A 21,908-nucleotide genomic window follows, 5' to 3' on the forward strand; every position below is an offset into this window, starting at 1 on the left:
TGAATAATAAAATATACACGTACCATTCATCAGTAAAGTGTGTAGGATTAAATACCTGTTGTAATATTTGTATGTTGTTATTAACAAAATTGTTGAAGCGTGGCCGCTGATGACCACCAAAACTACATGGAATAGATCTGTCGGAAACCCGCAACACTCTTTTCTTTTGTTTACAAACATTAACACGTGCTCAAAGTAGTTTGTTCGAACAAATGACAATGGTGAAGTAGTATATACCGAGGGAACCAATAAATATGCATGGATCTGTCATAGGCCTAAATAGCAATGTAATTATATAATAAATATTCTATATTTAGGTATCTGGATCTGATGAAGACACACTATCTTAACTCATTGGCATTAATATGGAATGAGTCGAGCCATTGTGTTCAATATGTTAATATTTGTCATTTTCTTTTATTTCAAAGAGCTTATTTATTCCTTGGTATGAAACTATTAACTAATAGGCTAATATATTTAGGTCTTCATTTAGTATAGATCTGTGCTCATAGGAATCAAAGCATATATCACTTATCACCATTGACCAATCAGAATTCGTTATTGTAAAGAACAGGACAAATTGTTTCAACAAACCCAAGCGGAGGGAGAACTAGACTAGGTCGGGATCCGGAAAAATAGAAAAATAAAACAATGCAAAATTAGTAGTGTTTCAAAATATTGTAATATGATAGGAACATATGCACTGCGTTCGTTTCTATATAATTTAGGTATATAGATAGTCACATTTCGTTGTAAAAAATGCAAGAGTAGTTAGAGTATTGACCTAGTTATCTAAATTCTCCCAACGATCCACGGGCGTCCGTAGTTCATTGGTAGCCATATTTTCAATGGCGGACGGCTAGTCGAACCGAGGAGACCTGGAGGCTTGTGATTTTACTTTTTCTTGACGTTTAGAGGCCCGGACAAAACGAATTGTGTATGTCGTATTTAAAGAGATACTTTAAACTATTGGATTGAAATATTTTGAAGGGAATCAAACGGTAAGTTTGCCGATATTTGATGTTCGTTTACACGGTTAAAATTTTGAAATCATTGTTGACAGTCCAACATGACGATGCAAAACATTTTTTGTGTTAAGATACTTCTGGGTAATTATCATAGTAAACTTTTGTGATATGTATGTCTTGGAGGTATTATCGATGCTATACCTATATTTTCCATTGTTAAAACATCCTCAATATGTTACATTTCAAGTGTAATAATCGTCAACACGGAGTTGCCGCCATTATTATCATGGCTGCTATTCCGATGTACCCTTAGTCGCCATTTTACGTTTTATTCTCAGTTCGGGCCATGCGTTGCAAAGCGGATTGTGCAAATCTGATAATTTACAAACCTATCGTTTTAGTTTTTGTGAAAGTTTGACTTTAACTTGTCAAATAACATTGATAACGGGTTTCACGGGTTGCCAGTGTCGGGCGATGGGTTTTTGTAAGAAATATTTTGATTTTTGTAAAGAAATGTAGATTTTACGAAGAAATTAAACTTGTCGGATCAAAACCTCAATCGGTTAACAACACGACTTATAATACATTTCGATTTAACTGTACATTTACTGGAGTTTTTCTAGGATAATCATATTTTCTTTGTACAAATAGTCCTATTGTAAGAAAAATTAAGTCCGTAATATTTTCTCAATATTTCACACCTTTCAAATATTGAAGTATTGCTTTTATCTAACATTGTATTTATTACATTTAATAAATATTTCATGTCTCTATTCACTATTTTATTGATAAGAAATGTTTATAAAGCTGAATTGATATCTTATTTTGAATTAACAATAATGATTTATTGATAATGCAATTAGTAAACTCATGACGAAAAAAATCCCGGAATATGTTTCCGTAAAAGACCAGAATTTTCCAATTCAGTGGACATTTTGTATGAATTTAAGATACTATTGAAATTTACATTATTGGGATTATGACGAATGTGTTGTTAACTTTAGTTTTAGAACATTTCTTTTTACGATGAACTACCATGTTCTATAAGAGAAATAATGTAAGCATATATATTTATGACAGTAAATCACATCTTATGCTGTGACAAATTATCAAAAACTATTAAAATTTACATCCATAAAAATCTGGTGTAAGCTCCTATTGCAGCTGAAATATTAAAAATATTGATGTCTCTAAATTATTTTATTGTTTTGTTACACCAGTTTAAACTTCAAACCTATGTTCTTTGATCTTATAATTGATATATTTTGGAAATGTTTTTTAATGATTACGGGACATGAATTTACTTTTTTTGTTTCAGATTCGTGATGAAGTTTTTAAATGTATTTAAGATGCGTCCTAAGCGCTGGGAAGTGATTGGTGCCTAATGAAAGAAAACAATTCATGGCGATTGGAGGATAATTGTTTCACATTTTGACTACACTTTTAAGATGTAGCACAGAAATATGTGAATGTTACATTTTTAACTCCTTATAATAACCCATTTTTTGAATAGAAATGGTGAAAGAGGGAGAGCGGGAAGGTCTTGCTAATCCAACATATTTGAAATGGATTTTAGAGGCCATTGGGAAAGTGAAATGTCAGAAACAGCGACCTAGTTTGGATCGAATCTGTCATGCAATTCAGCAATATCACAAAGTCACCAAAGAGTCCATTGAAGAACAGTTAAATCTTGCTATCAAGGATGGCACTGTATTGCAAGTATATAACAAAGGTTTGGTCTCGTACAAAGATGCGGATGCAAATGCACACCTCAAGCCTAGGGTTTTACATGTGGATAAATCAACAGATTTGTGCAAAATCATTGTTAGGTCAATCAGAGCATTGGGTGAGGCGGAAGGCACGTCCTTATCAAAGATTGAAAAGAACATTCAGAACAGTTACAATGTGGAACTGCATGATGGGATTGACTTGATGCACCAGTTGAGGGATTCCTTGAAGAGAGGAGAGTCGTCAGGGTTGTTGGTTAAAGATGGACGCATCGTCAAGCTTGGGGAGAAAAGTCAGGAGTCGGACTCTGCAGGAAGCAGTAGTCATTCTGGATCATTTGATGAAGATTCAGGGAGTGATCTGTCCTTTTCCTTCGAGCAGAATTTGGTAACTATCAATAGTCAGGACCCCAAAATCAAATGCACAACAGAAAATCAAATGCTCCCAGATTATAATTTGAGACTTGAGCACAGAACATAAAATGATTTTCACCCAGGAAACACTGTGAAGCATCTTGTTTTTAAGGTGTTTCAGAAAGGACAGATTAGGAGTAATTAGACAATTTCTCGTTTGGTTTGGTGAGGAATAATCGTAATTATTCATTCAGTTACCAATATATGTTATTCAGTGGCTGGTGCTAGTCAGGTGCTCACTGCTCAAATTTATTTTTAATATTATTGTTTCTTTGAGAGTTTCTAATTAGATGTAACATCATTTGTTAGGGGGTCTATTGCGAATTAACTTCACTCCAGTAAAATCTAAAACTTGTTTCTCATTATATTATCAGTGTATTAGAACACTGATTGCAAGATCAATTATGTAACAATGACATGAAATTATATTTATAATGTAATTCTTACTTGAATTTTTGATTTCTGCCCTTTGCAACTTGTATTTTGGACAGGGTGAATTCTTATAGATATCATTTATCGCTAGCTATAGGTTTTTGCTAATGTTTGCTAGCTGAAGGGTCAAAACTTGCAACAAATAGACATACATCCTTCAATATTGTCGCATTTTGGGGCGTCAAAAACATACTCCTATAGGTCTACTGGATGCTCCATATTAGACATTTTGCTATGATCTTGTGATAATGTTGGGATAGAGGGAAAACAAACTACTGACTTGTTGGGTGAAAAGTTGTTGACAAGAGACTATATGGAAGGACAACTCTGTAAGTGTGGCACAGTCCAGTATCAGTAGAGGTTTCAGCTTTTGTTGTTAGGTGGATATTTAGTGCTAGGGTATTTAGTGCTAGAAAGTGGCTGTCAGTGGGAACTATATATGCATGAATTGATGATGAAGACAAGTATATATTTTTGGTGGTAAGGGACATCTTCTGTGAGAAGCCAGGTAGGAAACTTGACTTGTTTCATATTCAGGTAGCCAGTGATGATCATATATATGAGATTTCACCTTGTGTATTTATCTAGTCCTTAATGAGACATGTAATAGGGCTCATACAGCACCCAACAGTTACATGGAGCACAGCTTGTCTGGCCACCACCATAAACAAAATCAATATACTGTTGTATAACAGCATTCCACCAGATTAATTGATTAGCTCTATAGCCAGTAGCTAAAGGTAGCAGCTCAGTTCAAAATGACAGGATCATAATACAGGGAAAGTCTCCTCATATCTTTTGGAGTGGCTGTGTTTTCTAAATTCCACATCTAGCTCCTAGGGTTCAGGTAAATTAGATTTAACTAATGGGTGGGAAAGTCGGGATATCGTCCCCTAGAACACCCCCTTGTCTTTTCCTGTTGCAGTGTTTTTGTCATCCAATCCTTCCTAGAGTAATCCTTCCTTATGACACAAAAAGTATTAACCCAACATACAAAATTTTAGACGTAAGTTATTGTAACAGGCCTAGAAACATTCATGGGCCTGACGAAACATTCAACAGCATGACCACTTAACTAGTAAAAAGTCTAGAATAAAAAGTTAACAAATCCAGTTAATTTCAGTATAAGATGTTGTTAGACTTAGCATTCTAAATGTTTCATTGCTTCTAGTGTATATTGTCACTGTAAACGCCACCTGTCTAGCAGCATGGTAAATTGTACAACAGTTTTCAGTGAAATTGTCAGAAACAGATCATGGTTACAAGTGTCATTATACACACTCAAGTCATCTGTTGACAATTTGGCTGTCCGTTCAGATAATCTCAAGATTTTATCTTTTCTTATTGAATTATCTGGAATACTCTAGTGTCCTCACAGTCTTGATTATAGAAATGGAGGTTAGGATATTGAATAGTTTCCTGACAATAATTGCATAGACCTATAAAATATATATATGTTCCACCCTCCATCTGACTGCCAGGACTAAAATTTCATGTTAGTTTGGTATTTAGTGAGTAAAAATATTAATTACATTATGAGTAAATGAGTATGAAAATGTGGAATTGATTTTTCTAAACCTGACTTAAGACTAGAAATTTTGGTCAGTAGGAAACATTCGGATACATGAAGGCGGGGGAGAGTATATACTGCGTTTCTCTGTTTTGACAGGTTTTGTGAATAAGTCAGTATTTTATATTTCTTCAGGGAGGGATGTCATGAATATCCATTGATAAGCTTGCTTAATCAATACATGTTTGTACAGTGGAACAAGTTATTAAAGTTTTGGAGTGATTTTCAAGCAGTATTAACTATTTAGTAGTCAAAGCATTATGATGAAGTGTTGTCCATCACAGATATTCATGCTATATATATGTATATGGGTCCTTAAATTTATATATATATCGCTTCTTCAGAAATGTGCCAAACCTATTCCAATCTGCTGCTTCTGCTTGGGGGATGAGAAGAAGAATCGTAATGATGAATATGAGGATCTGATCTCCTGCGCTGACTGTGGTAACAGTGGTAAGTGGTTGTGTATATGATGTATTGTGTTATCAACTATTGTCATATTTTCTGTAGGTAGTGGAATTATAATTACAAGAACTCTGAGCATAAAAACGCAGACCTAATTCTTTTCCTTTCGAACTTCATAGGGGTCTGTGCTTAGACTTACAAATGTTTAACTCCGAATCTTGTTTTTCAGGTCACCCATCTTGCCTGAAGTTTTCTGCCGAGTTAACGGAAGTGGTTAAGGCTCTAAGATGGCAATGTATTGACTGTAAAAAATGTTCCTTTTGTCAAAAATCTGGAAGGGAGGTATGTACTTGTACAGTTATCATTTCACTGCCAATTGACCCATGGGTTTTCAATTTGGAAAATATGTTGAGGTTTTGGAAAATTGGGAAAATATAAAAAAAAAGTGTTTCTAATGGCAGGTATTAGGATCACCAGTTTTTAATTATTTTTTTTTGAATGAACACTTGAAGATCTGAAAACAAACTATGTAACAGTTCAATAGTTAATACTTATAAATATATTGAGACTGTTTGTAACAACACACAACCAATAGATGGAAAGTGATCAAATTTACATAAAAATGAGATCAATATCAGGCCAGTAATTGAACCTTTAAGAATGAAATACTTACCTTGAACTTTGAAAAAAAAAAACCAGTGTAATTCAGCCATATTGTGTAGTGGCTTAGTATGAGGGAGAAAATTACCTTATTCGGTGGTAGTCGTTGGGTTTTATCAACACACTTTTCGGGGGAGAGCTACATGCATGTAATTATTTATTTTATGTAATGGTTGCAGGATAACATGCTTTTCTGTGATTGCTGTGACCGTGGTTTCCACATGGGATGCTGTGACCCACCACTAAACAAAGCCCCTAAAGGTTTAGTATAGCCTTAATATCTCTTTGTGGGAAATTTTTCAAGTGATATAAATCTTACCACATTTGATCTATATATATCAGATGAAATTTATGCTGACGAAATAAATTGTCATTAATTTCAAATATGTTTTGCTGAAATTTTGGATTTATTAGCTCACCTGGTCCGAAGGACCAAGGTGAGCTTATGCCATACCGTGGCGTCCGTCGTCCGTCCGTCCGTCCGTCAACAATTGACTTCTTCTTCATAACCACTGATCAGAATTTGACCAAATTTGGTCAGAAGCATCCCTATGGGTAGGGGACTCAAAATTGTACAAATGATGGGGCTGACCCCCCCAGGGGCCTGAGGAGCGGGGCCAAAAGGGGTCAATTTGGCTATATTGATATAAACGACTTCTTCTCTGAAACCCAGCAAAGGATATTGCTCCTATTTGTCTGGAAATATCACTATGGGGTGGGGATTCAAAATTGTACAAATGGTGGTGCTGACCCCCAGGGGCCTGAGGGGCGGGGCCAAAACGGGTCAATTTGGCTATATTGATATAAACGACTTCTTCTCTGAAACCGAGCAAAGGATATTGCTCCTATTTGTCTGGAAGCATCACTATGGGGTGGGGATTCAAAATTGTACAAATGGTGGTGCTGACCCCCTAGGGGCCTGAGGGGCGAGGCAAAAATGGGTCAATATAGCTATATTGATATTAACGACTTCTTCTCTGGAACCGAGCAATGGATATCACTCATATTTGCCTGGTAGCATCACTTTGGGGTGGGGATTCAAAATTGTACAAATGATGGGACTGACCCCCCAAGGGGCCTGAGGGGCGGGGCCAAAATGGGTCAATATAGCTATATTGATGATACCGACTTCTTCTCTGAAACCGAGCAATGGATATCGCTCATATTTGCCTGGTAGCATAACTTTGGGGTGGGGATTCAAAATTGTACAAATGATGGGGCTGACCCCCAGGGGCCAGAAGGGCGGGGCCAAATGTGGTCATTTGGGCTATATTGATATAAACAACTTCTTCTCTGAAACCGAACAAACGATATTGCTCATATTTGCCTGGTAGCAACACTATGGGGTGGGGATTCAAAATTGTACAAATGGTGTGGCTGACCCCCGGGGGGCCTGAGTGGCGGGGCCAAGAGGGGTCAATTCGGCTAAATTGATATAAACAACTTCTTCTCTGAAACTAAGCAATGGATATCACTCATATTTGCCTGGTAGCAACCCCCTAGAGTAGGGATTCAAAATTGTACAAATGACAGGACTGACCCCCAAGGGGCCTGAGGGGCGGCGTCAAAAGGGGTCAATTTGGCTGCATTGATATAAACGACTTCTTCTCTGAAACCGAGCAAAGGATATTGCTCCTATTTGCCTGGAAGCAATCACTATGGGGTGGGGATTCAAAATTGTACAGATGGTGGTGCTGACCCCCTAGGGGCCTGAGAGGCGGGGCAAAAATGGGTCAATATAGCTATATTGATATTAACGACTTCTCTGAAACTAAGCAATGGATATCACTCATATTTGCCTGGTAGCAACCCCCTAGGTTAGGGATTCAAAATTGTACAAATGACAGGGCTGACCCCAGGGGACCTAAGAGGCGGGGCCAAAAGGGGTTATTTTGGCAAAATTGATATAAACAACTTTTTCTCTGAAAATAAGCAATGGATATCTTTAATATGTGACTGGTAGCATTCACTTTGGTTAAGGATTCAAAATTGTACAAATGATGGGGCCGACCCCCCGGAGGCTGAGGGGCTGGCCCAAAAGGGGTCAATTTGGCTAAATTGATATGAACAACTTCTCTGAAACAGCTCATATTTGACTATTAGCATTCTATTGGGGTAGGGATTCAAAATTGTATAAAGGAAGGAGCTGACTCCCAGGGGGCAGAGGGCAGGGTCAAAAGGGGCCAATTGGTCTAAACAAGATCTCTGAAATTAAGCAATGGATATCACTCACATTTGTGTGTTAGCATCCCTATGGGGTCGCGCCAAAAGTCAATTTCATTTCATGGATTAATGTATCTTTTGGCATTTTTAGTATTAAAATAAAACCATTGTACATGTACCCATATAAAATGCTTATGATATATATTGACATAGCAATACCAGCAACAAATGTACTTAAGCATCATTCTTGTTTCATATCTCATGAAACCAGGTGAGCGATACAGGCCCTCTGGGCCTCTTGTTAGGTGCTCACCATCAAGCTAAATCATTACGTAGTATATAAATGTAAGAATTATATCTGTTGTGTGTGGGATTTGACCCTGTATTGGTAGGTACATGTATGTAGCATTTAATCGTATAGCCAAGTCTTAACTGACAATCCTTTACCAGATCAAAGTGAACACAATTAATACAAATATACTGGCCAGATATATAGGTAACATCTCAATTTGGGTATCCTGTCATAAGTTGGTTTAATTTTTGCCAGCTGAAGTAATTTGAGGATGAAAACATAAATATATTGATGGCCATTTCATTGCTCTACCATGTTAAACTTTCAGCTCAGGCGGAGAAATAAGTGCCATGAATGTGAATGATTGCTGTAAAGTATTGCTATTGCTGAAGCAATCATGGAAATGTCCCATTAAATTATACTCCTGTTGTAAAAAATAACTGAGGAAGACTGATATGAGTTAAGTTAATGCCTACTGATGACTATTTTCTATAATCTGACAGGCAAATGGAAATGTAACATATGTGATCCAAATAGAGGCAGCAAGAAGGGGAAAAGATACCTGGAACTGGCAGCTAAAATGAAAAGGAAGTTCAGCACAGCAACAAAGAGTGTGCGAACACCAAAGGAGAAACCCCCAGTGGCAAAGTAAGATTATCAGACTGACACTGGCTGATTTATTTTTCCAATCACTAATAAGTCGACAAGGGGATTAGTAGAAAAATATGGTAACTTGGTTTGCAAGTTTCATATATAAGTAATGGGAGAGTATATGCACATGTATATATATATATGATGCTGAGTACTGACCAGATTTGTACTGTTAGGTTCTTTCTAACTTCAAAAAAAGATTAAGGCCATTATAATTAAATTCCTAGATTCTCATCCCCACCTGCCCCCACTTTCTGGCCCCATCCCATCCTGATTTTTTCATTTCTGTGGAAAAAAAAAATATTTTCCAGTCTCCACATTTTACTGTACATCTAAGACTGTGTGCAGTATTTGCAGTATGATGACATGTCACAAGAGAAATTACACTTAGGATTTCCAACAAAAGTTAAACTTCCAAAGTATACATCAAAATAATTAATTTGTAATTTTAAGTTATTTTTTATTTATGCTGTAAGACATCACTATTTTTAAGTTGTTGTCGCTTCAGCGTGATTAAAAAGTGGGAGTAAAACAACTATTAAACATACTTTACATTACAAGTGATACAAACCATCAAAGTAACAATCTCTGTAGCCAATTAAATATATTTTATTTCACATAGGGATCTTGGTTAGTTCATCTGTTTGAAAAGTCGACAGTGATAACCATACTGTCAGCCATGTTTGTTTTCTAATAAGGGAGGCAACATCCTGGCATATAATCCGTTATATTGTCTATTGTTTTATTTTTTTGTTGGCTCTGTACTGTAATATGGCACTGTAACATTGATGACTGAAATAATGCAAGCAGTAAGGACACATAGACACTGCACATGCTTTTATCTAATAATTTCTAAATATTTTCAAAAATAGAATTTGGGGCTGCTCCCCCACTGATTTTTGCAAAAAAAAAAAATTTAAAACAAATGGATGAGAATTTGCAAATTAATTTATTATGGCCTAACTAGAATATACATATATAATACAAAAGCGAGCTCCAATTTCCCTGAATGAAGGCTTGATGTTTTAATATGATCTGTAGAGTTTCAGGAAATGCTTCCCTTTTGTAGATGTGCGACACCAGGCTGTGATGGAGCTGGTAATGTCAATGGCAAGTCGGCAGTCCATCGCACGTGAGTACTGACTCTAGTTTCATTGTTTTCAGTCAAGTTTTGAATTTGTGTTGATTCAGAATTTGTTCTTAGTTTTGGCCAAGTTTTCAGATGAATTGGTGTACATTGAACTGTTTAACTATTGAGCTAGTATAAGGTGATGTGTTGTCTCTATAGGGACGAAAAGTCGCTTGTGAAAGGAATACTTGATTGTTACTTTTTTTAAGGTGATGATGTGGTCAAGATTTCACTTTACAGTTCAAATTTCTGGTTGCCCAGAACTAGAAATGTCCAATTCTATCCAACCTTATTGATAGTTCATAAACTTGACACCTAAAGCACCTATTGTTTACAAGTATTTACAGTTTTCATGGTCCGAGGAAATTCTGAAAATTAGGGAATGCTGTGTACTATACTCAGTTTCTTGATAATAAGTATCACTAAATTCTAACCAAACTTGGGATATTGCATTGTAGACAATTAAACCAAAATGGTTGCATAGATTGATGTTTTATTTTAGGTGATTTTTTTTTTGCAATATCTGTATCTGTAATATTGTTTATTTCACTTCAAACTTGGTATTTAGTTTGTTTGATTGTTTGCTTGGCCCCATGAACAGCTAGGGTCATAGTGGATTTAACTGAAACAAGGTGTGTAACATGTGAGACAGGTTTCATTTAGTTTTTCACCCCATATAAAGTTAAACACAATTCAGAGAATGAGTGATTTTGCTAAATTTACATTTCATGTTAACATCCCCTATTTAAACATGTCTACAACATATATAGTAGAATGCTTGGTATTGTTTAATATACATGGAAAATTTTGGTAAAATGCATACTTTTTAGTGAATTGTGGAGATGGTGTCTGACTTACTTTCAAGACAAAATATCATTATATAATTATGCCTAATTGTTTTATATTAAACAGTTCAAAACAGAAAAAGCAGTGAAGAGTGAGTCTCTGAAAACTATAATGAACATTTGGTTTGCAGGCAAATATTTTGTCCGCTGTTGACGCCGCAGCAAAGACGAATTTTCCGCATACAGAAAAAATTTGGGGTCAAGAATGGCATTCATGGCAGCCACTCTGGCTCGGAATCTGAGGATGAGTCCTCATCTGGTAAAGTAGCATCTACTAAACACACAAAGGATGCCAGTTCTCCCGGTGATCAGTCAGAGAGCGATGAGGAGACCTTTGAGCCGTTTTTTGCCTTGACCAAACCCAAGGGCTTAGTAGATGGCTTGTCACGGTTTTTCACGCCATCAAACAAAAGAACTTCTAGGGTGTCTTTGAATTCTGGTGACTTTACGGCGTTGTCCAATAAAGCCTGTTCTATAAACAATGGTGTAAAGCAAAGCAATTCTCAGCAGGCCGCCAGTAGGATACTTAAACGATCTAGAATGTTACAAGCTGCCAAAAGGTACACAGGGCCTCCGGGCAGTGGGCAGTTAAAGGGGCTATTTGATGGACTTTCCCATTTGTTTACTGCTCAAGGGGAAAGAAAGAAACTGGTTCCAGACTATGCTCCTGTAGCACGGGGCCGACGTCGAATGAAAATATCAGATTATTTCAATAAGTGTAGCCCTATTTATAGTAATAACAACATCAGTGACATTCTAGAGAAACCGGCAATGAGATCATGCTCTCCCTCTTCCTCTGTTGACTTGCTAGAAGGGCCAGACCAGTCTACCACATTAGTTGAACCGTCCAATGACTTTCCCCTAGTTATACCTGAGCTGTCTGTGGCCCGAGGGCGAGGAGCAGTTCGAGGTAGGGGGCGGGGTCGAGGCAGGGCTAGGGGTAGCAGTACACTTAATTCAGTGCGAGGGAGAGGGCAGAGTAGAGGGCGACCCTTTGTGAAAAGGGGAAGGCCATTTGGTAGAGGGAGGCCATTTAATTCTAGGAGTAGACCCTTCAGTCGGGGTAGGCCTTTTAGTAAAAGAGGACAGTCTTCAAGTAAAGAACAATCATGTGGTCGTGGAAGGCCCTATAGTGTAGGTAGACCATTCAGTAGAGGTAGGCCCTTTAGTCGAGGGAGGCCGTTCAGTAGAGGAAGGCCATTCAGCCGAGGGAGAGTAAAACTGGGGAGACCATTCAGCAGAATCCTTTCACCTGGTCGAGGAATGAGTGCTGGCAGAGTAAGTCGTGGTCGAGGCATGGGTAGAGGAAAAGGCAGAGGTGTTGGCAGAGGACGAGGTGCAAAGAAGGAACTTGTTAGCAATCTATTTGAGTCCAAAGACCTGCCAATGACTTCACCGCCAGTATTTGACAGACCTGCTAGAGGAGCACATTCCAAACTCACATCGTCGCCGATCATCCATTCCCCAGTGAATCATACACCAAGAGGCCGGGGGCGGGGTAGGGGTGGCAGTCACGGAACCCCTGTCCCCCAGGCCCCTTCATCAGACAGCGATGATGAAAGTGATGACAGTGATGACAGCGATGATGAGGATGATGATGATGATGATGATGATGATGATGAGGACTCTGTCATCCTTTCCAGTGGATTAGGACACAGGGGTAAGACTCAAGTCACGTTTACAGAGTTCTCCTGTCAAAAGGTAGTGACCCTGTGTAGCACCTGGCCCCCTGCTCACCATTGCTTGAGTTGCTGTGTCCCATGCCCGGAGGGTCTGTCCGTCCACTCACACACCTGTACCTTTGCTAGCTAGGGCAGTAGTGCATGATGTGGTTGGTAGCCTTGGCCTTGTTTCCTGGTTGACTATGATCTTGACCTCTACAGCATGAGAGGCATGACATGCTGCCCTGCCTACTTTTGCATCCATCGATCATTTGTTTTTGTCTGCGTCAGTAAAATATAAATCTGAAAAAAAACAAATTGGCAAAGGATTTTGTGTCTTCCGTTCAAAATGAATTTTAAATTCAAAAATTGCATTTAAACGCAAAAATGGTTCAAAGGTGTCACTCATGCTTCTCTGAACAGATTGCAGATTTGTCGGGATGAAGTATATCAAATTTTGTTCACTGCCCTATTTTGTTTTCTTGGCAGTGTGTACTGTTTTGTAAAATTGTTCTTTGTAGTTTAAATCTGTCAACTGTATTTTCTTGTTATCATCTGTACCTATGTGAAATGTAGTGATGTTTATACAGCAACAGACTATGCATGGGTTGTCCACACATTTTCCTGCTTATGTGTTCTGCTGTGTTTCCTTTCAAATCTGCATTCTGTTCACAAATAAAGATTGTTGGTTTTGAAATGGAAAAAAATCTTCTTGTGAAGTTTGCCTTTGTTTAATTGCATGCGTTTTGTTTTCACTGTTCCATGTTTATTATGTAATGATAATACTGTACAATCAGCCTGCTCAAACATTTTACACAGTGATTGTAATCTGTACAAAGAATTTATTTGGATTTCTCATAATAGGTATGATATAATTTCATAATAGACACAAATTACCATTAATTTTTTATAAGAAATATATACTTTTAAGAATGACAAAAAGAGAAATGCTTCAAATGCATTCTCAAATTCAAATAATAAGGTACATTTCACAAAGTCCAGATATTATTTTAAGAACGTATGTGGCAAAGGTTAGTTGCAGGTTTGACTGTACAATGACTAAGTGGTGTTGGGCTTGTAGAGTTAGTATGGCTATTGGTGGTAGTGGTGATGGTATCTAAACATTTTACATCTGGCTCGCAGGGTTTGACAGAGCCATTGTCATATTTTACGTAAGATAAGTTGTAGTATATTACCAGAGCGGCACAATGTAAAATCACTCTACATAGAATATGTTGGTATCTAATTTTGCACTCATGTCACTGGAATTGCTGTTCAAACCCCATATTAATGCATAGCTTGCTTTACCCCCTTAAGACTGTTGCCATCGTTACTGAAAAAGGTCTCTAGATAGTTAGTCAAAACTATTTTTCCTATAAAATTTGTATACATTGTATTTATAACTGCTTTCTTGTCAACTTGGTGTGCAAGCAAGATGTCTATATCCATTGCCACGAACAAAAGTAGATGTCTTAAACAAAGTTTCAGAAAAACCCCTTTTCACAAAGGTTATGAAGAATAATCAGAATAAGTGAATATTTCAAGGTGTACAAGAAAAAAAGAAGTCCAGCATCTTATCAATTTTTAGAATTGCATCGCTTGAACAATAGTTAAAGTTTGGAAAGTTTGGCTTGAATACATCCTGAATGAGGGGTTATGTAAGAATGTTTGATTTGAATTAATTTTGAATGAAGGGTTATCCGAAAGCTATACCTGAATACATTCTGAATGAGGGGTTATCAGTAGATTACATCCTGAATGAGGGACTATGAATTGGAAGATGATATGAGAGATTTAAGACAAGATGATGTTATTCTATGATATAGAAGGTTCAGTAGCTGGGTACAATGGTTTGTGTTGAAGATAGATTTAATAGTCATGCATAATTTGTTTTTCAGTCAATTTTTAGGTCACCAGAGACATAGCCTCAAATGACCTCCAAATAAACTTTTGTCGATCGTAGTGCTTCATCCTTGTTGTACTTAGTCATGCGTTGTGCATTCATATATAATTTACATTTCAACTTCTCTGAAACATCTGAACCAATTTTATAGACAAGGTCAAACAAAATTGTGAATTATGTGGTCCCACCCTCAAAATTTCTGAGGTATGTGGTCCCACCCCCAAGATTTCTGAGGTATGTGGTCCCACCCCCAAGATTTCTGAGGTGTGTGGTCCCACCCTCAAGATTTCTGAGGTATGTGGTCCCACCCTCAAGATTTCTGAGGTGTGTGGTCCCACCCCCAAGATTTCTGAGGTATGTGGTCCCACCCTCAAGATTTCTGAGGTATGTGGTCCCACCCTCAAGATTTCTGAGGTATGTGGTCCCACCCTCAAAATTTCTGAGGTATGTGGTCCCACCCTCAAGATTTCTGAGGTATGTGGTCCCACCCCCAAGATTTCTGAGGGTGGGACAAAAAGGTGTCAAATTGACCAAATTTGATGAACCTGTGATCTCATGTATCCCCTAAGGAAGGGTAACATTAATTTGCTTTAGTTTATATAGGGAATTCAGTCTTGATTAAAACTATCGGTACGGGATGGCAGATTGATGGTATGCACATATTGGTCCAGTCTGATCCTGGGGCCAAAATGTGTCGAATCGACTGAAATATATTAGAATTCAGATGACCTTATGTCCATGTCATGGGCCTTTTGTTCTCCGTGGGGTGTATTAAGAATTCAGTGAAAATGAAAAAAGAAGAAAATAGGTTATTTGCATCATATATAGACAGACTTTATGGAAAAAAAGTGAATTGAGTTAAATATGCTCACATTATTGAGTATCCTAAACGATGAATTCATTGTTGGAACAATTTGAGGAGTGAGTCATAGGCATTTGTTTGTAGGTATGTGCAAATGAGCAAGAGCTCCTTTTTCAGTATCAAAACAGATGAAAAATTATTGTTGCATTTAAAAGATTGATATATAATATATGTATGTCTTTTTGACATAGATGATGAAAAAGTTGAGCTCGACAACAACGGACTTCCACCACACGTCACAGACGATGATGTGGATCTCTTCAAACTTGCCCAGGAGAAGGCACAGGAAGCTCTCAACCAGGTAGGCTCGGTTTATGTCCTAATGCAGTGTGGTTACAAACAGGGGGTCTAACACTTGTGATGTGACGATATTCAGTTTCACGAAAGGCTGCTCTTGCTTTTGCAGCATATTATTTTTGTTTGTTTTTTATTTGTCTGGTTGATTGATATCTGATTTGCTTTTGGTTTGGTTTCATCACTTCTGCTCATTAGCTCACTATCATCAGATGCTTGGCTGTTTAAATTGCCTATTGTCCATGGTCTTACATGCCTTGAACAATTCTTTTTTTTGTTATTGCCATTTCCCAGAAAGTACTGCATTATTCTTTGTCAAAAAGTGTAGGTTCCTTCTTTGTCCCTAGTTGTGCATGTGCATTTTGAAACTGACAAAATGGCTAACAGCCTCCGGTCTTGGATATTGACAGAACTTTGAAGTATTCATATATAGATAGTCAGTCTTAAGTGGCCAACAGGAGACCACTTTAGATGTTGACAAATGTTGTTGTCGTTTGTTGGAAAGTACTGTATATTATGAAATAGTACATTTATTTGTTAGATACTTTACATTGTAACTAAACCTCATGAGTGCCTCAGGTAGGTGTGTGTTTGTAAATCATAGCTGTGATGGTTTTCTTTAGTTGATCATTGTTATTTTGATAGGGAACTATTCACAAACGACACCCTCGATACTCATGTTATTGTGATGCAGTAATTAGGTAGTTTAGTGTTGTAAGACAAGGACTCGCTGTTGATGTTTTCTTCTGAATGGCTGTGATGTTGTTAAATGTTGTCAGACAAGGACTCGCTGTTGATGTTTTCTTCTGAATGGCTGTGATGTTTTTTAGTGTTGTTGGCCTGTTGGACAAGGACTTAGTGTTGATGTTTTCTTCTGAATGGCTGTGATGTTTAGTGTTGTCTGTGATGTTGTTTAGTGTTGTTGGCCTGTTGGACAAGGACTTAGTGTTGATGTTTTCTTCTGAATGGCTGTGATGTTTAGTGTTGTCTGTGATGTTGTTTAGTGTTGTTGGCCTGTTGGACAAGGACTTAGTGTTGATGTTTTCTTCTGAATGGCTATGATGTTTAGTGTTGTCTGTGATGTTGTTCAGTATTGAAAAGTGTAGAACAGCACACATAACATATGATAGACAACTCCTTACTGTTGGGAGATTTGGCTGGTTAGATAATCTTTGTTCTGTATGACACAAAGAAAGAGCTTGGCTGACATACTAAGGGGGATAACCTGCCTTTGCTTTTTAATAACAATGGTGCTGGATAGGACTGGGACAATATATTCCTTACTGAGATATGTGGTGGATAGGACTGGGACAATATATTCCTTACTGAGATATGTGGTGGATAGGACTGGGACAATATATTCCATACTGAGATATGTGGTGGATAGGACTGGGACAATATATTCCTTACTGAGATATGTGCTGGATAGGACTGGGACAATATATTCCTTACTGAGACATGTGGTGGATAGGACTGGGACAATATATTCCTTACTGAGACATGTGCTGGATAGGACTGGGACAATATATTCCTTACTGAGATATGTGGTGGATAGGACTGGGACAATATATTCCTTACTGAGACATGTGCTGGATAGGACTGGGACAATATATTCCTTACTGAGATATGTGGTGGATAGGACTGGGACAATATATTCCATACTGAGATATGTGCTGGATAGGACTGGGACAATATATTCCATACTGAGATATGTGCTGGATAGGACTGGGACAATATATTCCATACTGAGATATGTGCTGGATAGGACTGGGACAATATATTCCTTACTGAGATATGTGCTGGATAGGACTGGGACAATATATTCCTTACTGAGATATGTGGTGGATAGGACTGGGACAATATATTCCTTACTGAGATATGTGGTGGATAGGACTGGGACAATATATTCCATACTGAGATATGTGCTGGATAGGACTGGGACAATATACTCTATACTGAGATATGTGCTGGATAGGACTGGGACAATATATTCCATACTGAGATATGTGCTGGATAGGACTGGGACAATATATTCCTTACTGAGATATGTGGTGGATAGGACTGGGACAATATATTCCTTACTGAGATATGTGGTGGATAGGACTGGGACAATATATTCCTTACTGAGATATGTGCTGGATAGGACTGGGACAATATATTCCATACTGAGACATGTGGTGGATAGGACTGGGACAATATATTCCTTACTGAGATATGTGGTGGATAGGACTGGGACAATATATTCCTTACTGAGATATGTGCTGGATAGGACTGGGACAATATATTCCATACTGAGACATGTGGTGGATAGGACTGGGACAATATATTCCTTACTGAGATATGTGGTGGATAGGACTGGGACAATATATTCCTTACTGAGATATGTGCTGGATAGGACTGGGACAATATATTCCATACTGAGATATGTGCTGGATAGGACTGGGACAATATATTCCTTACTGAGATATGTGCTTCAGTGTTACTTGTGCATGCAGTGCACAGTGTATCACTATTGTGATAAATCACATTTAATATTAAATAACTGATTTCCTTTAGATATTAATTTACTAGCAATAATTCTTGTACATTGTAGATGTGTGTAATCTATAAGAGGTATAATTTACCTCCCTGTATAGGAAAGCTGAATTGACCCTGGCCCTATGTTACAAAACCATAATTAATTTAACTATTCTACAAATAACCTCATTGGCGGCAGGGGTGGGGTGGGGTGGGGTGGGGCATATGAGTTGGCCTCCGGAGAACAGTACTAGTTTATGAAATGCACATATCGGATCTTAAAAGGCTGAACATAACAAAAAGAGAGAGCAAATTTTACCATGATACATGTGGAAATGTCAATGTGGGAAATCAAAATTAATAGTACTAAGAAATGAAGTGAAAATAGAAGTAGCATCTTTAATTCGGGGAAATATAAAAAAAAAAAAAATAAAACATCACTGTAATCCATGTGATTTAGGACATTTATATACAGTGCTGAATTAGGACAGATTGCATCTTACAATGTTTGCTGCAAGGGTGATTTTTTTCTGTGTTCCTCAGCTTAATGTATGGCTATTTTAAATTTCGGAATATTTTGAAGTAGTTAAATGTAGATTTATCATTGTATAGTCATCATTACACGTTGCATGCAATTCAATTTGTCATATGAAGTATTATCATAATTCATCAAGATCTGTTGTGTAGCAAAAGTTAATTGTCCAACATGAAAGAAAACAGACTTCAATATAATTTTTTGCATTAAATGATTCAGAAAGAAATTCTAATTTGAAATTTTTGCATGATTATTTTTTATGGACATTGAATTATGATGTTGCTTTGTCATTAAACTCACCATTATCTGATAGTGGTCATTTTAATCATATTTGTCCGTGGGCCACATTCCCTTCCAATTCTTGTTAGAGGGGTACATATATAATAGGATTTTAATATTTCTCACCTTGGATCCTACTTGTGTTTGTTCAATTTTCGGTCATCTGACCCAAAGTGATATTTTGGGGGCTTTTCAATCAAATAATCTGTTGTAAGTGAAATAACGATACCATTATTGAAGTCAGATGACCACTCAGGCCCTTGGGCCTCTTGTTCTTTAGATATTTTGATAATTTCATTTGTAGGTTCTTCTCTCTCCCATGTTTTTGTATGTTCAATTTTCAGACTAAAATAAAAGGTGCTACACCTCCGACAAATAATATTTTTTATCAATTAAAAACATGAATAGACTGACATGTATTTTTCTTCAGCAATAAAAGTCACACACTTTAACACTATTACCACCCTCGGAAATTAATTGCGTCACGAAAAAATCCATTTTGCTCTGCCTCCATATTGAATGAAATACTGATTGTGCATATGCCCAAAACATAAACACAAATGAGTAATGGCGATGGCACAAAGAAGTGTAACATTGTCTGTTGTAATCTTTACTGTAAACTGGGGTAACGCTAAGTTAACTTTTCAGTTGGTGGGGGCAGCATACAGAGGATCGTAATTTTTTCGCAATGGATAATATTGAAATGTTTATTTTGTTTTTATAATTTGCAGTTACGATAAGCATCAGGCAGTATTTGCCCCAGCTAAAGTCCACCATATTTGTTTTCTTCTGTATGTAAGATCATGTGTTTTTGGCTAATTCATTACCACAATTTTTGACAATTTTTTTTTTATTATTTGTAGGTCTTAATATATATAGGCATACATGATATACATATGCAGGACTAAATGTCATTCATTGTCAAAATAATAAAAGTTTATTACACTGTCGGAGGTGTAGCATCTTTAAGGTACAGTCATATTTTATCAGTACAACTTTATGATAGAACATAAGAAAGAGAAAATTGTCGAAAAGATGAAACTTTTATTAACCTATAAAACTTTTGTGATAATGGGTGCCAATATCCCTTTAGGAATTCTAGTACTTGTAACGAGTTCTTCATAGAGCATGCATGAGGTCCTGTTGTTATTAGCTGTGTGTATTGTCATTGAAGTGCTACATGTTATCTAGTGTGGTTCTATTTATTTACTGCAATGCAATGTTTGGTTCACTTATTACTCCTTGCACCTTAAGATTTTAGTCTTGATTTTTAACTGCTGTCGTCACATCACATTACAATTGTTAAGTGCCGTATTTGTCAATTTGAACATTCCATTAATCCCAATTTTTTTGGGTTACAGTATGATATTGATTTGCAGGATGCGGCTAGCAACTGCAGCAGTGAGCTTTCAGAAGCTCCGGCCCCTACACCAGTTCAGGGCCGCTTTCCCCCCTGCATTGAATTTGGGAAGTATGAAATACAGACATGGTACTCATCGCCCTACCCGCAGGAATACGCCAGGTAAGCACACTTGTTGGCACCGTTTGGTCTTTGGGTTTGAGGTGGCATTTGTGTAAGGTAAAGATGTCTTTTGGGTTACAGGAACCAAAAAAACTAGGATGTGTTGGTTTGTATATAGTGCATCATGTGAATATTGATTTCACACTTGTGCTGTATGGTAAACCTAAATGCCATTCTGAAGTAAGTTTGGTGAAGCAAGTTGAAGCAAGTTTAGTGAGGTCAAGCGTATAAGGGCATGATGCCTATATATGAATTAGCCAAAAACACATGATTTTACATTTGAGTGATCTAGATTATTAGCAACTGAATTAAAAAACAGAAAATGGTTGCACAAATTTGTAAGAATGCAGATATTGTTTTTCCACCAGCCAATAAACCCTAAAGACATCTTTTTTTCTGTTTCTTTTTTGCCTTACATACACATGTTGTTATTTCTTTTACTGTGATTTAAGGCTTCTATGATCTTTTAGATGAAGATCACCATAACTCAAGAATTTTATCAAATATTTCTTTGATTAATGTTTTCATTACATTACAAATGAAGAGAGAAATGAATTAGTTTCACATGTCATTGGTTTGGAGGTCATGGTAAATTAACTTATTTCAAATATTTTATTATCGGGTAAATATATTGCTATGATATTATGAAGCAAAAAAAGTTGGCCAGATTCAAGAAAAGGCTTGGAGGAATGTCAAGATCAATGGTTTCAAGTTCATGGTCAATTTTTTTTCTCATAAATATAAGAAACTAATAAGTATTTTCTTATAACATTATTAAGCAAAGTGGATCAAATTTAAATGTGAAAACAATAAAAAAAAAAAAAGAGAGAGAGAGATGAGATCACTGGGTCAAAGGTCAAGATAAATTATTGTTCTTGTTACTGGTACATAGATATTTTGTTACGACATTTTGATTAGAAATGACAATGAATCTAGTAACATGATCAAAGGTCAGAGGTCATGGTTGACTTAAGAAACAATGTAAGAAATCAAAGTTGATTTGAATCAAACGACGAGTCACATGACCATAATTCTAGTTGATGAGTGAAATATTTCTAAGAGGTAGGAGGGTTATTTTC

General features: G+C 37.0%; 1 protein-coding gene across 3 annotated transcripts in view; it reads left to right on the forward strand.

Annotated features, from left to right (window-relative positions):
• Positions 1-829: 829 nt before the first annotated feature.
• LOC117339309 (histone acetyltransferase KAT6B-like) overlaps positions 830-21,908 on the forward strand; it is a 44,888-nt gene continuing 23,809 nt past the window's right edge. The window contains exons 1-10 of one of the 3 annotated variants that reach the window (XM_033900837.1): positions 830-1,001; positions 2,287-3,083; positions 5,456-5,564; positions 5,746-5,858; positions 6,356-6,437; positions 9,135-9,279; positions 10,352-10,414; positions 11,388-12,916; positions 15,874-15,983; positions 20,669-20,829. In XM_033900837.1, coding sequence (XP_033756728.1) covers positions 2,484-3,083; positions 5,456-5,564; positions 5,746-5,858; positions 6,356-6,437; positions 9,135-9,279; positions 10,352-10,414; positions 11,388-12,916; positions 15,874-15,983; positions 20,669-20,829 — 2,912 coding nt within the window. In that variant the 5' untranslated portion in view covers positions 830-1,001; positions 2,287-2,483. The remainder of the gene's footprint in view (positions 1,002-2,286; positions 3,084-5,455; positions 5,565-5,745; positions 5,859-6,355; positions 6,438-9,134; positions 9,280-10,351; positions 10,415-11,387; positions 12,917-15,873; positions 15,984-20,668; positions 20,830-21,908) is intronic. The other 2 variants (XM_033900846.1, XM_033900853.1) reach the window with 2 other exon arrangements.

Source organism: Pecten maximus, chromosome 1 (genome assembly GCF_902652985.1).
Source record: "Pecten maximus chromosome 1, xPecMax1.1, whole genome shotgun sequence".
In the NCBI taxonomy this organism is placed as follows: Eukaryota; Metazoa; Mollusca; class Bivalvia; order Pectinida; family Pectinidae; genus Pecten; species Pecten maximus.